Consider the following 15,771-nt stretch of genomic DNA (forward strand, 5'->3'; position numbering starts at 1 on the left):
CGCGTCAGCCAACCTGAGTTCAATCCCTGGGATTGACATGGTGGAAGGAGAGAACCAATTCTTGAAAAGTGTCCTCTGACCTCCACATATACTTTGTGTGTGTGCACGCACACACACACTGACACACATGTGCCATGGCACATGTATACATGCATACACACAAATAAACAATCAGGACAAATCTTAGCAACTGGGGACAGCAAAGGACAGACCACCAGACAGTTCATCAATTGTGTCTTCAGGGAATATTGTTCAGAGACACAGGAGAAGTTGTCAGAATGGCAATGACATCATATTGGGATCGTAGTACCTGCCTGTGACCCCAGTACTTGGGAACCTGGCCCCAGCTGAACTTCTGGGAATCCAGTGAAGACAGCCCTGCTGCCCCATTGAGTCTGCACCCCAAGAAGACCAGAATGTGAAAAAAGTGGACCTGGGCAAGCCAAGGTAGAGTGCTGTCAACAGGCCCTCATCCTGCCCTGCCAGCACACACTTTTTCTCAGGTATAAGGGGATTTCTTTTAGTTGACAGATTTTTAAACCCACGTAAAAGTAGGAAGAACCAACCTCCAAGTACTGGCATCAAAATCCCAGATCATTTTGTATTTGTTGACATCATGGAGTCCAGAACATGTCCTCACTCCTCCTTCATCATTGCATTTCATAATAAGGGCACTTCCTATATCTCCAACAATTCATTATCACAAAGAACATTTTGAGCAGTAAAATTGGCATAGGGACTGTTCAGGAATGGAATGAAGGAGTCAAAGATGTACCGGCCCCTAGGAAGGACAAGAGGAGCCCAAGAACTTTGTTGTAGGTGGGTTGAGTCAAGTGGGAGAAATGAGGCCAAAACTCAGAACACAAGACAAAGACCCACCCTGGGTGGCTTGTGCTGTGGCTGCTCCCAGGAATGGCCCTGTGGCTGCGACCCGCTGGGATACGTGTCCATGAGAAGAATCCTAAAGATCCTGAAAGCACAGGGTGATCCAAGCAGGCAGAAGGCAGGGGTTGCTCACCTGTGGCCTGGCCAAGGGGCTGTGGACAGGAGGAAATAAGCCACCTGCAACGCTCTGACCTGAGCTAGATCTGCCACGATGCTGAGAAAGGAGAAACATCCACAAAACTGTGAGCCACAAGAAACATTTGGAATAGTGGCCTGGTCCATGCCTGCCCAACAGCCATGGTCACCACTCACCATTGCCAGCCTGCCACCAACCTCAGGGCTGAGTTGCTGGCCCTGCTTCAACCTAGTCCCCACCCCACATGCTCCAAGTATATTCTCCTGTAGGAGAGCATGATCAAGGAGACCATTAAGACAGGATGGGTCCTTGGTGGCCCTCAGGGCTCATACTTTGGAAGCAGGTCAGAAATTCCCAATGAGCTGGTTGCTGGTTGCTGGTTGCTGAATGGCCATGACGATAAAGCCTGCTCATTACCCTCACAGAGACAGTCCTGGAAATGCTGACACTGTTTCATTGGCTATGTGAGGACCCAGGCCCTGGTCCATTAGGCTTAGCTTTCCTGCCCTTTTAAAGAACAGAAGGACATGAGTGTGGGCCTTATAACTGAATGGCTAGAGGGGACCATCTATACCAGCTGAGGACATGTCCTCTAGAGTGCCAAGCTGCCTCCTGTCCTGCACATTGTGTATGCTTTCAAGCCCAATACATCCTCAGGCACCCAATGTTTCCCAGGAGCAGTTCTGTTGTGGCAATCGGTAGCCACTGGGCATGCGCCCTTGGAGCTCAACAGTCAAGTTCATGCTGGGTCAAAGGGAAGAATCTGGAAACTACTCACAGCCACCAAAGCACTGGCCAGGCTCAGGCTCAGGTGCATATACATATACAGCTCAACCTCCTCCACACACAGCTAGGAAGCCATGTGCCAGATACTGGGTGTGACCTCTGCCCTCAAGAGGTCTCCTCTCTGTGGGGCACAGATTCTACATTCTAATGCTGGAGATGTCACTGTCCAGAACAAGTTACTGAGAGAAAGTCGTGGTGGGGAATTAGGGAGGGCAACCTTCACACTGAGACCTAAAAACAGGAGACTTTTTTGTTTTTCCAAGACAGGTTTTGGGGTTTTGGGGGGTTTGTTTGGTTGGTTGGTTGGTTGGTTGGTTGGTTGGTTGGTTGGTTGGTTTTGGTTTTCTCTGTAGCCCTGGTTGTCCCGGAACTTGCTCTGTAGACCAGACTGGCCTTGAACTCAGAGATCCGCCTGCCCCTGCCTGTTGGGATTAAAGGCACCACCACCTGCTGAGAAGGAGACTTCTTAAATGACAGAAGGGATTTGGGGGATAGAAAACTCAGGTGCAAAGGTCCTGGCGCAGCCTGCCCATCTCCTGTGCAGTGTCACGGCTCTGGCTGTGTGCCATGAGCCAAGCTCCTGCTGGAAGGCCTGTCTAAAGGCCACACCCCTGCTTGACGCTTCTTCCCCTCACCCCCAGTGTGGGCTATGGCGAGGAAAGGGGGTCATCTTAGCACACGGCCAGCTCCACTCTGCCTGCAGCTCTCCTCCTATCCGAATTCTTAACCCCTGTCTTTGTTCTCCTCCTGTAACCTCATGAGCATCTCCCAGCAATCTTGTCTTGCATGCTCCTATCAGAATGGCCTATTAAACTCGGCTTATAGCTTTGCTTTGCTTTCTTTCTATCTTCTCTCTCTCTCTCTCTCTCTCTCTCTCTCTCTCTCTCTCTCTCTCTCTCTCTCTCTCTCTCTCTGTCTTGTTTTTCAAGACAGGGTTTCTCTGTGTAGCCCTGGCTATCCTGGAACTCACTCTGTAGACCAGGCTGGCCTCAAACTCACAGAGGCCTGCCTCTGCCTCCCAAGAGCTGGGATCAAAGGCATGCGAGCCTGCACCACCATCTCTGGCTACTTGTAGCTTTTCAAGGTCATTATTAGCCCAAAGTTCCAAGCTCTTCCACAATCCTCCCACAAATCAGTTCCAAAGGCCTAAGGACCACACCGCCAGATTTATGACAGCAATTACCCCACTTCTCAGTACCAGTTTTCTGTATCAGTCCCTTTCTTCACTACTGGGATAAAATGCTTGACAAAGGTACTTCAAGGAAGAGCTTATTCTGGGCCTCAGTTTGAGGGCACAGTCCACTATGACAAGCAAGTCTTGATGGCAGGAGCTGGAGTCCCCTGGTCACATTGCACCCGTCAGGAAGCAGACAGATGTGAGTGCTTATGTTCCCTTTCTCTCTTTAATTAAGTTCAGGATCCCAGCCCATGGGATGATGCTGCCCGCACTCAGGATGGATCAACAAGAAACTCCCTCACAGACACCTTCACAGAGATGCCTGGAGGTTTGTTTTCTACGTCCCATCAAGTTGGCAGTCAAGATTCATCACCACAGTATGCTGCACTGGTGTTGCTGTGGGTTTATGGACTGGCAGAGTGGCGGCAGGGCCTCTTTGGCAGCAGGCTGGGAGCTCTTGGACCTCAAGATGCCCAAGCCCTGTGCAAATGTCCAGAAGTAGGATGAGCAGTTCTGGCCTCCTGCAGTGGACTCTGTCCAAGCCATGATCCCAACCTTCTGCAGTGACAAGCACATTTTTTTTTTTTTTTTTTTTTTTTTTGGTTTTTCGAGACAGGGTTTCTCTGTGTAGCTTTGCGCCTTTCCTGGAACTCACTTGGTAGCCCAGGCTGGCCTCGAACTCACAGAGATCCGCCTGGCTCTGCCTCCCGAGTGCTGGGATTAAAGGCGTGCGCCACCACCGCCCGGCGACAAGCACATTTTTAAAACAACCTCTCATTCTAGAATACTTTGAGATCTCTAAAATACACCAGAAACAGTGAGGACTACTACTCCCATGCCTCCGCTAGCTCCCTGCAACCACCACCTCACATAGACATAAGCCAGAGGTCACAACTACAGCAGAGGCATGCTGTCCAGACTCGGGCAAAAGCAGTACTCTTTGACTGGAGGTGAGGGTTCCTTAGCTTCGAGGTACAGCAGATTGGAGAAGCCTCATAGCTACCATGTCCACGTGCCCAACTACTGCCTGCACATCCACGGCACGCTCGCAGGACCACCTGGTGCCTATGTAGCCACCCCATGCTGTGGTCCTCCCCCTAGAGACAGCGCACTCCTCTGGGTGGGGGGTGCTGTGAGCATGGGGAGGTATGTACCCTGGCTGCCAGCCATGAGGAACAGAAAAAGTCAGCCTGTTCACAGAAACCCAATCTCCACACCACTTCACAGAGTGGTGTGACTGTCCCTGAAAGCCGTGTCTGACAGCTGGAGGCTGGCAGCCGCTGGGCACAGGAACTCACTCTCCTCACTGGGTACAGTCTAAATTCTACATATCATGTTCTGTGCTAGTTAGTAACCCCACTACCAACACACACACACACACACACACACACACACACACACACACACACACACCAAAATGTTTCAGAAGACAAGGATGCTCAAGGATGTCACCCTGGGGAGTGGGGGACACACAATGTAACAGAACAGCACGCTCTTTGCCTATTCACAGCCTGCTGCAGCTCAGGCTCCCTGGGGGATGATCTGGCATGGGTCTGCTGTACCACTCATCAAGTCAGGGCTAAGCAGCCCCATAATGCTTTGCAAATACACAGCTAGGACAGAGTTTGGAGGCCCCTGTGACCCTCAGATTGCAAAGCCACACTGAAGCAGTCTAAGTTAGAACACAGGGTCTCCATCCTTCAGAAACACAGTCCCCTCCCTGTAGCTGTCGCTGTCACACATCAATTCCATGTCTCCTGGGGACCCATCATAGGCCTGCCTATGGGGCCCATGAGTGGCATGAGGCAGCTCCCATGAGCACTGTTCACAGTAGTAAAAGTTGGAGCAAGTCAAACAGTGAGGGAATAAGGCAAGAATTAGAGGGCATCTTTGGGGCAGAATATTGACTGGGCAGCTGTGGAAAAGAACACGAGGCTCTACAGATACCGAGTGAACCCCAAAACCCACCGAGAGCCACAGGGCTGCTGGGGGCGGGGCGCATCACACCCAACACTCCAGCACACTCCAGGGTGTGTGCAGGAAAAGGCACAGAATGACACATGGGGCTGCCACATCAAGAGGGAGGTCTGAGCTGGGTGTAGCAGTGCACGCCTTTAATCCCAGCACTGGGAGGCAGAGGCAGGCGGATCACTGAGTTTGAGGCCAGCCTGGTCTACAGAGTGAGTTCCAGGACAGCCGGGACTACACAGAGAAAGCCTGTGTCAAAAATAAATAAATAAATGGTAGTTCTTTTTGTGCCCTGAGACACCTCATGCAGATGAAACCTAAGAAGGATCCCCAGGAAATGGCAACAGGGCACAGGGGGGAGATTCAAGGAGACACGCTCACCTATGCCTTATGGCACTGCTGGGAGTTCTATCACACACAGATATTGCCTGCTTTAAAACTCAAATGAGTTACTGTGGAAAGACTCAACACCACGAACTACTCCTGACAGTGACTGGCAGATGGCCACCTAAGGTGCCAGCAGCAGCTCCGGGAGCGGTATGTGAGGGCTGCCACATGTCTTTGTGCTCTCAGTCCTGCCAAGGGTACCAGTGAGGGTGAGCATGCTGTAGGGACAGCGGGTCCTGTCTCAGATCCTGTTGCTTTTGCTTCTCTGTGTTCTAACAACCAATCACCTGGAGGCGAGAGGTGTGGTACAAAGCCCTGGGCAGGAGGGGAGCAGGGCACCAGGCCCTTGTGCAGTGGGATGAGGGCGGGGTCGGAAGAGCGGCGGCGCACAACAGGCTTCTGAAGAACATGGCGGCAGGCGCCCCAACACAGCTGGGTCCAGTGGCACCTGGCTAGTACCTGGGGACTGCTGGGGACTGCTGGGGACCTTCTACCACTGCAACATGGGAGGACTGAGGAGGGGAGGGAGCCTGGGTGACCCAGGAAGACTGCCAGCAAGGAGACAGAGAGGACAAAATATCCTGGGAGTTCACTAAAAGCTGGGCGTTCTCGGATGTGAAACAGGCCCCTGTGTGGAAGCTCTGGCTGACAAGTGACCTCATTTGCTGCTCAGACTTCTTGTCCTTTTTATCTGTTAACAATGAATTTACCCCAAAGGGCTACATTAATCACTCCAGATACCTTGTCTCCACGCTCTGCCATTGTAGGAACACTGCTTCTATAACTAAAACACACTTGCTGTCTGCAGGGGCCTTAGCCTAACCTAGGTGCCCAAAGAGTCACCCCAGGCCAGGCAACTGAGAGGCCCCCCATCAGCAGCACGCAGTCACGATGGGCCTGTTTCTCTCATGCAAACGTGGGTGACCCACAATTAACGAGGGACAAAGCCATGCCGTCATTCTTTCTTTCTAAATATCCTGCTGCCATTTTGACATGGAGACCAAGGTCTAAAATTAGCTTCTCACACCTCATTTTCCAAGCTCCAGTGGAAGAGGTGTAAATCCACCTGAGAACATTGTCTTCTGAACAGAGAACAGGCTGCTCCCCCAGCAGCCTCGCCGCTCAAGCAGGAGCCACAGCTGGGGGGAATCTGCTTTGGTGGGCCTAGGGCGACCTGGAAGTCTCTGGCTGGAGCAGCCCAGCACCTCCCTTACCTCCCAGAATCCCCTGCTACAACCCTCCCTCTAGGGAAACACTTGAGTGTTAAGAACACCTGTCCAGTAGGGATTCAGAAGGCGTTTACATGCTGTATCCTTTGCTGACCTAGTACCCAAGGCCAGAAAGGAGCTAATGTTACTGCCTCCCAGTCCAGGAACAAAGTCAGATGAAAGGACAAAAAAACAGGTGCAGGACAGGACCCCTGACAGCCCAGAAAAGTAGACCCAGCTACCCCTTCTACCTGTCACCAGGCCAGCAGGTAGGAATACAACATGCCCTTAAGGTGGCCGTCCTAGGCTAGGCTGTGGACATATAAGACATAGCACATCGGGACTCCCTGTCTGCTCACCTGTCTGTGACGCTCCCCGCTTCCTTAGGAAGGCTCTGAGGACTCGAGGGACTGAAGAAGGAAGGGGACACTCATGGGCACCCATCAACAACCACATGGGTTCCCTGGTGGGCCGCTGGTCCCTTTGTCTCAGAGAAATCCCTCAGATGAAATTACAGGCCAGCCCCTGACTCTGGGACACCTGTGTCCTTTCAGCACACTGAAGAACCTCATATCTACCTGACTCCAGTACCAGACTGACCCAGACACCTCCCAGCTTCCCATGTATGGCCATCTCCCTCAAGAGCCACTTACAGAGACATCAGGTCACTCACACAATCATTTGAGGCCCCAGGTTCTTTCAAATGATGCCAGAGAGTCCAGCAATATCCAGTTAACTCTCTTTGGTTCCCCTGACATCTGTTGCCATCTTGGAAGACCCGGCTTCTGTCTATGACTGCATCTGGAGTAAGCACTCATCCCTCCCTCCCACCTAGCACATGCCCAGGCAGCAGGTGAGGAACGCCAGAGTGAGTCTCAAAGCTTGTTTGAGTGTGGGCTTTGGATCTGTAGCCTGGCCCATAAGCAGGAGCTGGCCTGGAGGAGTCAGGCAGAAACCACCAGAGCAGGGTCTTGTAGAGAGGACCTTGAGGCATCCTCAGCCTGGCCTCAGTTCTCCCCTGTATCTACACTCTTTCTCTCCAAAGTACCTCCCAGGGAGGTTAGGTGAAGGGGGCATCGAGCATGAGAGACTTGGGCCTGCCCTCTGGAGCCAGAGGCTGTGAAGTCAGACCCTCTATCCTTCGGCAAACAGGACATTGTTGACAGTCCACAATGGTGCAACAGAAGTCAACACACCACTGTTGACGAATTTTCCAACCACATCCTGCTGCAGGGCAAATGGTCAGCTTCAGAGGCATCAATACTACGTTTTAAGCACACTCCACCTCTACTGGCAGGGTGGAGCAGCCTGCTTCCCCGGCCTCTGGCCACGTTTAAAGTCAGCAGACATGTGCTCTAAGTCTTGTGGGCCTTCCATCAAAGAACTCTCGAACTGTAGAGTTTCTCCAGTAATAGCCAGTGGGGTTTCACCAGATTTTTAAAAATCCATACAACACAGGGTGAAAATCCAGGGAGGAAGGACACAAACTTTGTACATGTTCACAGGTGCATGCACCCACCCTCAGGCACACCCTCTCTGAGAGCAAATGATGCACACGCAGGAGCCACAAATGGCAAGTTAGGATCACTTCTAGGCCCCAGGATAAGGAAAAAGATCAAAAGGTTCAGAGGCAAATGGACCTGTGCAGAGCACAGGCTCCCCAAAGCATGGCCAGGCCCTGATCAGTATCACTTCCCGAAAACTTAGAGGAAGCCAATGAAACTCAGCACAGCCCTTGAGATTGGCCCACTGCCCAAGAGAAAGGCTTGGTGCAGGTGCCCAAGGCATCAGACACTCTGGCCATGCTGGAGCTGCTAAGGGCCAATCCCCACTCCTGTTGGGGTCCTGTGGACCTCTAAACACTTGCAGGGGCTCTGAAACATCCCCTCTCTTCCAACAGAGGCCAGATGAGCCACACAGCAGGGGGAGTTGAGACAGTGAGGGACACACTTGGGTTGGCTGGAAAGACCTCTACAGCAGGCACTCTGCGGCTCATGGAGAACCAGATGCACAGAGACAGTTCAGTAGCACTGTGGCAATATCACAGCTTCTCATATTCAGCTGAAGAGCAGGATGGGGAGAGAGCAAGATCACAGATCCTGAAGAGCCCAGGGGCTCAAGCCCTCCCCTACCTCCCCTGACCCCTTTCCTTCCATACTTCTACCCTTGCAGACCCAGCAGCCCTTCCCTGACCTCTCAATAGACCAGGCTACCTGCCCAGCTATATCCCACCTAAGACACAGCCACCAAGAGCCATGCTGCTTCCCCAGCGTCCCTGAGTGGCTCAAGCACAAGCCCAACCAGTTGTCTTGCACTGGGCTCTGAAGCTTTTGTTTCCTGGTCCCTCCGCCCAAAGTGAGGGGCTTACAAAAGCACACGGGGCTGGAGAGATGGCTCAGCAGTTAGGAGCACTGGCTGCTCTTACAGAGGTCCCAGGTTCAATTCCCAGCAACCACATGGTGGTTCACAACCATTCATAATGAGATCTGGTGCCCTCTTCTGGCCTGCAAGCATGCATGTAGGCAGAACATGGTATACATACATACATACATACATACATACATACATACATACATACATAAATAGATCACACACATTAAACAGGAGGGGAACGGAAATGAGACATGGAAGATGAAATGTTGGTGCCCATGGAGCTATGCAAGAGGCTGACCAGACAGCTGGCAACCTCACAGGCCAAAAGGCTCCCATTGCTAGGAACTCAGTGGCCATGGAGGCCACTCAGCAGACTCCCAGGATACGCTAGCTTCCCGTCCACTTCTAACATCCACAACTCCTACCAAAACAGTGTTGTCCATGGGGAAAAGTCCAGGAAATGGGCACTGGATGAGCAAAACCGCGAGCCAGACTCAGACTGCATCGACAGTCCCAGCTACACAGAATGCAGAAGGCCAGCTCTGGGACATAGCAAGACTGCCTAAAACAAAAGTAAGACAACCAGAGAACGTCAGCGAGAGCAAAGGATGGACACAAGTCTTCACAGAGCCAGTAGGGGACAGGCCAGGGCTTCAAGCAGCAACGGGTGACACATCTGCTCCCTGGCAGAGGCAAGTATTTCCCGAGGCCTGGGCAGCTGAGAAACAGCCCTGCTCCTCCAGGGGCTTTGCAGGGAAAATGGTACCCCAGATGACCAGAGAAAGCCAAAAACCAGCCAAGGGGCAGCCAGGTCAGCTAAGCAACAGAGATGCAACAGTACCTGGCGGGCTGGCCTGGACCCAGAGGCCCGAATGATTGACAGACACTGTGGTCAGCTGGGAAACAGAGCAAAGGTGCTGTGGAGGCAAGAGCAAGGGAATGAACTGGTACCCAGGCAGACAAAAGGAGAAGTGACTTCTTGCATCCTTCACACAACAGCATAAATCACACCTCAAAGACCGCTATCTCTGTGTCTTGCCCTTGGCACAAATAATCTGATTTTTAACACCAAACAAACACCCAGGTAGAGTCATCTGAGGAAGAACTGAGGCCCTGAAAGGGCAAAGAACTTGCCCAACTATACACAGAAAATCAGCAGCAGATGCTGTTCCAAATGCCTGCCCAGTCTACGAGAGCCCACAGCCCTACATGCTACTACTCGGGGCCCAGAAGCCTGGGAGGAAGATCAGAAAGAAAAGGCCACAGAACCCACAGTGGAAGGAGTCCGGAAGCAAGTCAACACAAATGTCAGCACTGGTAACCAAGTGGCCCACGAGGAAAAGTGCCGTGCCACAGATCCAAAGGGCAGTACGGTGACCAGCAAAGGGCTCTCACTGTGCCTACGGCTCTCCATTCAACCAGTCTCGTGCTGACCCTGCTCCCCCTGCGCCCTGGTCCCACCTCAATAATGAGTGCAAGGCAGCAGCTGGCTCCTCCACCCACTACATCATGCAGCTCCACCTGGCCCTGCTCTTACCTGCACACTCCATAACTGCCTTCCAACCGAGCCTGGCATGTGTGAGATGTGACAAGGGAGTACTCAGACCTCTTCAGCACCATTTTGTCCATGTTCTCCCCCACTTTCCTGCCCTTCCTCTGAACCCTAATTTGCTCTTATTTGCTCCCAGGGCCCAGGGGATCCCACAGGATCATTAGGACCCAGGTACCCCCCAGTCACCAAACCTTTACTAGGCACCAGTACGACAGGACAAATGATACTCACAGTTGCTCCTGCCAAGCTGGGGCCTGCCCAGCACTGTCTTGGGTACTCGCCTCAGGGTATTTCTTTAGCTTTCACCACAGGCCAGACAGGGTGTTGTGTGACAGTTTCCTCCAAGATTAAAACCTTCCATCTTGGAGGGACAGCCCTTCACTCCTTAAGACGGGGAGGTGAAACAATGGGATATTTTAAGACGGGTTGTTTACAGGGAGCTAAAACAGCAAGGTGTTCCAAGGGGAGGTGAAGCATTCCACCCTGTGGGGAAGCTCCTTAAGCCCAGGAAGTCCCTCAAACTGACCAGCTTTGCTAGGCCACTCCCTCCCCAAGTGTATCTATGTAAGGATTGCTAAGAGACACCCCCAGACAAGCTGGGGGCTTTAGAAGAGGCTCAGACCAGCAGAGCTGCCTGGAAAAGCCAGGACAAGCTGAACCGCCTAGAAGAAGAGCGCCTAGCCAGGCTGCCTGGAAACACTCAGACCAGCTGAGCCGCCTGGAAAGGAGCTCTCCACCTGCTGAGCCGCCCACGGGCTGCTCAGTGTGCTCCAGGCTCCCAGCTTTCGTGAGCTGTCTCCCATGCTGCGGTGGGCTTTGGTGATGAAGCTGTCTTTGAGTTATTTCTGCTCCTATAAGTAACCCTTCACCCATATTCCTATAAGCAACCCCAAGAGAACGTATTGGTTTACCAAGTTGGGCTTTCGTGGTACCAGTCCCGGAGAACACTCACATGGTACTCTGACCTGTCATCAGTTCCCTATCTAGTGTGAGTAGATATCTATTCATGCCTCCCCAGGAATAACATCCCACAATACAGGGGTGGGGGAGAGCTTCCGCTGATGCCGTTTCACAGGTTAGGAAACGAAGGCACAGCTCCCAGGCTCAGGCCTTGTGGCAGCTACTTAGCAAACAACACCCAAGACCCATGATTGGGTTCGGGGGTGGGGAAGGGGGTGCTCAGTGAGCACACTCTACAGAAGCCTGAGTGGACCCTACAGACAAGAGGATGGGCCAGTTCTCTAAAAACCAGAGAGCTGCCAACCGTGAGAGAGAGACAGGAGGCAGGAAAAGACAGCCCACCATAGCAGGTCGGGCAGCCTTCTCCCCAAGACCTTCCTTGTCTTGTAGCAACATGCCAGGCTGCTACCCCGACCCGCTACTTACAGAAGAGAAAAACCAGGGCTCCGAGAAGCCAGGAATCCTGCCCAGGCCCAAGTACTAAGAAATAGAAGGGGAGGGGAATGATGGGTCTGAGTGTGCTCAGAGGCCCAGGGAATGGGAAGACATGACTGCACATGACAAGCTCCTGAGGATGGCCAGGAAAGGTGGCAGGCTGGAGGATACGGAAATGTCGCTTCCACGTGACTGCCTCACGAGGCTGGCCCATGTGAAGCCCTGCCCACAGGAAGACCTACATGTACTCAAAACATTGACACAGGGCAAGCACACACCAGCTCAGAAATAAGACCGTGGAGAAATCCCCGAAGGGCTGCAGGGCACGTGTGGCCCCACCCAGGCTCTAACAGGCACTGATGACAGCAGGGCCTAGGATTCGGCAGATCTGGGCCGGCCAGGCCATGCTGCCACCCCAGGCTAGGTCTCCGTCCTTCTTCAACACAGCACAGCATCTCAGCTCGCACCACACCGTGGCTGTGGGTGCACACAAGGGCAGGTGGAGGAAAGCACACGAGCAGGCAGGCCCTGGTCTGTACTGGGGGCTATGCGACTCAGGCCTGTAAAGAACCTCTCTGACCCTCAGTGGTTATTTCTGTAAAATCCGACGTCCAGTCCTCAGTGGCCTAGTAGAATGGGCTCGGGGCGCAGTGTGGCGGCCAATCTTGGTTATCACACTGACTGCATCTGGAATCAACTAGAACATAAGCTACTGGCACTCCTGTGGTAGAATATTATTTTAAGATGTGTTACGTTTGTTTGTGCTGTGGAACATTTGTTTAATGATGCAAAGATGGGTTGCATTCTTTTATGCTGCATTTGTTTAACTCTGTGAAGCTGTGTTACTTTGCCTGTCTAAAATACCTGATGGTCTAATAAAGAACTGAATGGTCAACAGCAAGGCAGGAGAAAGGATAGACGGGGCTGGCAGGCAGAGAGAATAAATAGGAGGAGAAATCTGGGAGGAAAAGAGAAAGAACAAGAGAGCAAGGAGAGAAGGATGTCAGGGGCCAGCCACCCAGCCACCCAGCTGCACAGCCAGAGAGTAAGTAAAAGTAAGGTACACAGAAGTAAGAAAAGAACGGATTAAGAAAATGTGGTACATATACACGATGGAGTACTACGCAGTAGAGAAAAACAGTGACAGCATGAAATTTGCAGGCAAATGGGTAGAACTAGAAAATATTATCCTGAGTGAGGTAACCCAAACCCAGAAGGACAAACATGGTATGTACTCACTCATAAATGGATACTAGATGTAAAGCAAAGAACAATCAGACTGCAACCCATAGAACCAGGGAGGCTACACAGCAGGGGGGACCCTAGGATGACTGTGGTTTATAATAAGTTTTGGTTTTACTCAATCACTGGGCAAGCCTCAGTGAAACATTTCACTATTAGGATAAGAATTTGTACTGTATGAAGCTGTTAATAGAAAAAAAAAATAAATGAAAATTTAAAAAAAAGATATACAGAAGTAAGAAAAGGAGAAAAAGCCCCGAGGCAAAAGGTAGGTGGGTTAAGTTAAGAAAAGCTGGCAAGAACCAAATCAAGCTAAGGTCGGACATTTATAATTAAGAATAAACCTCTGCATGTGGTTTATTTGGGAGCTGGGTGGTGGGCCCCCTAAAAGAGCAAAACAACCAACAACACACTCCTGTGAGGGATCTTCCTGATGGGATTACTGCGGCAGGAAGACACACCCTGTACGTGAGGTACTCCTTCCGGTGGCAGCCACGTAACAGGACGTGGGGGAAGGAAGCTTGCTTCTTGCATGCTTGTCCTCACTGCCACTGGCCAGCTCACCTAGCCTCTTGCTGCAGCATTGGTTCACTAATAACAGAACCAACTTAATGAGGATTCCAACACAGACTTAAGACCAGCAGCTCCCAAGAATCCCCAGGCCTCCAACACCTATTGGGCCTGATGAGACATCCAGCCTTGTGGACTGAACTACCAGATTCTTGGCCTCTCCAGTGTGAGGCAGTTATTGTTTGACCACCTGGATCACATCCTGTAAGTCAGTCTAATTAATCCCTTAAATAGGGCTGGAGAGGTGGCTCAGAGGTTAAGAGCACTGCTTGCTCTTCCAAAGGTCCTGAGTTCAATTCCCAGCAACCACATGGTGGCTCACAACCATCTGTAATGAGATCTGGCACCCTCTTCTGGCCTGCAGAGATAAGTGCAGACAGAACATTGTATACATAATAAATAAATAAATCTTAAAAAAAAAATCCCTTAAACATATATAGTCATTCTATCAGTTTTGCCCTTTGAGACTATGCCAGGGACACAAAGGGGGCCATTATGGTGATTGTAATTATCATGAGAGCGCTGTGGTTATGGAGCACTGAGGAAGCCACTGACACCATCCCCCATTGTCAACACAAGAGTCACTAAAAAGAAGGAACCTCAACTGAGGAGTTGCCTCCATCAGACTGGCCCGTGGGAATGTCTGTGGGGCAGTTTTTTGATTAATGATTGATGTGGGAGGGCCCAGCCCACTGTGGGTGGTGCTACCCCTAGGCTGGTGGTCCAGGATTGTATGAGAAAGGTGGTTAAACAAGCCTCGGGAGCAAGCCAGTAAGCAGCATCCCTCCCTAGTCGCTGCTCTCAGTTCCTACCTTGAGCTCCTGCTGTGGCTTCCCTCAGTGACTGAATGTGACCTGCAAGCAAAATAAACCCTTTCCTCCCCAAGTTGCTTTTGGTCAGTGTTTATCACAGCAATAGAAACCTAACTAGGATATCCACCCATGTGGCTGCTCTACCCCTCTGCCTTCCAGGATGAGATCCCTTGATACTACCCTTATTAGGGCTTGTGGTGGTTTGAATAGGAATGGCCCCCATACACCCATGTATTTGAATGTTTGGCCCATAGGGAGTGGAGTGCCACTATTAAGAGATGTGGTCTTGCTGAAATAGGTGTGGCTTTGTTGGAGAAAGTCAGTTACTGGGGGCGGGAGTTTGAGGTCTCAGAAGCTCAAGTCTGGCCAGTGTGTCTCAGTCTTCCTTCTGCTGCCTATGGACCAAGATGTAGAACTCTCAGCTCCTTCTCCAGTACCATGTCTGCCTGCATGCTGCCATGCTTTCTACCATGATGATAATGGACTAAACCTCTGAACTGCAAGCCAGACCCAATTAAATATTTTCCTTCATAAGAAGGCGTGGTGGCACACGCCTTTAATCCCAGCACTCTGAAGACAGAGGCAGGAAGATCTGAGTTTGAGGCCATCCCATTATACAGAGTAAGGTTCCAGGACAGCCAGGGCTACACACAGAGAAACCCTGTCTTGATAAAAACAAACGAACAGTAGATGGATCTGCAGAAGACAACCCCCAACCCTGGCCCCCTGTTCCATACTAGGCAAAAGTGCTCCTTGTCTCCTTGCCTTCCCTCCTAAGGGAAGAGAGGCCCAGTGGGAGCTGGTGGATTTGATTTCTGCCCTGGACACCTTGGCTGAAGCTTTGACATGCCTTGGAGAAGCACGGGACCCTACCAGAGTCAAGGTTATTCCCTGGTGTGCAGAGGTCAGGGACTCTCCACACCCGGCATGGGAAAGCTGCTTCCTACCTTGGAGCCCATACCCTGCCTACCCCAACATGGCTCCCAGAGACAGCCAGACACCTCTTTGGGAAGTGTCAGCAGGAGGACCCACTGTATAAAGCCAGCCTTCCTACCCACACAGATGTCCTCTACATCCCTCTAGGCAGGCAGGAAGAGCAAACACAGAAAGGTAGATACAGTCCTTCCATGATGGGGGCTGGAGGTGGACACTTGGCCTATGTAGGTTGTTACTGGTGTCCTCGTAGAAAAGGTGGGAGTTACATGACCTCTGGCCCTATGCACCCCTAATAATACACCTGCAATCCCCTCAAGTCATCTCATGGAGATGTGACTCTGTTG

General features: G+C 51.6%; 1 protein-coding gene across 4 annotated transcripts in view; it reads right to left on the bottom strand.

The window, feature by feature from the left end:
* The window catches only part of Pemt (phosphatidylethanolamine N-methyltransferase), an 87,537-nt gene that overhangs the window by 47,379 nt on the left and 24,387 nt on the right, over nt 1-15,771 (bottom strand). The window contains exon 1 of one of the 4 annotated variants that reach the window (XM_076542476.1): nt 1,019-1,132. The exons of the other annotated variants lie outside the window; for them this stretch is intronic. Within the exon in view, the coding sequence (XP_076398591.1) occupies nt 1,019-1,117 (99 nt within the window). The 5' untranslated portion in view covers nt 1,118-1,132. Of the gene's footprint in view, nt 1-1,018; nt 1,133-15,771 lie in introns of those variants that run through there. 4 annotated transcript variants of the gene reach the window in all.

This window comes from Peromyscus maniculatus, chromosome 8 (genome assembly GCF_049852395.1).
Source record: "Peromyscus maniculatus bairdii isolate BWxNUB_F1_BW_parent chromosome 8, HU_Pman_BW_mat_3.1, whole genome shotgun sequence".
NCBI lineage: Eukaryota > Metazoa > Chordata > Mammalia > Rodentia > Cricetidae > Peromyscus > Peromyscus maniculatus.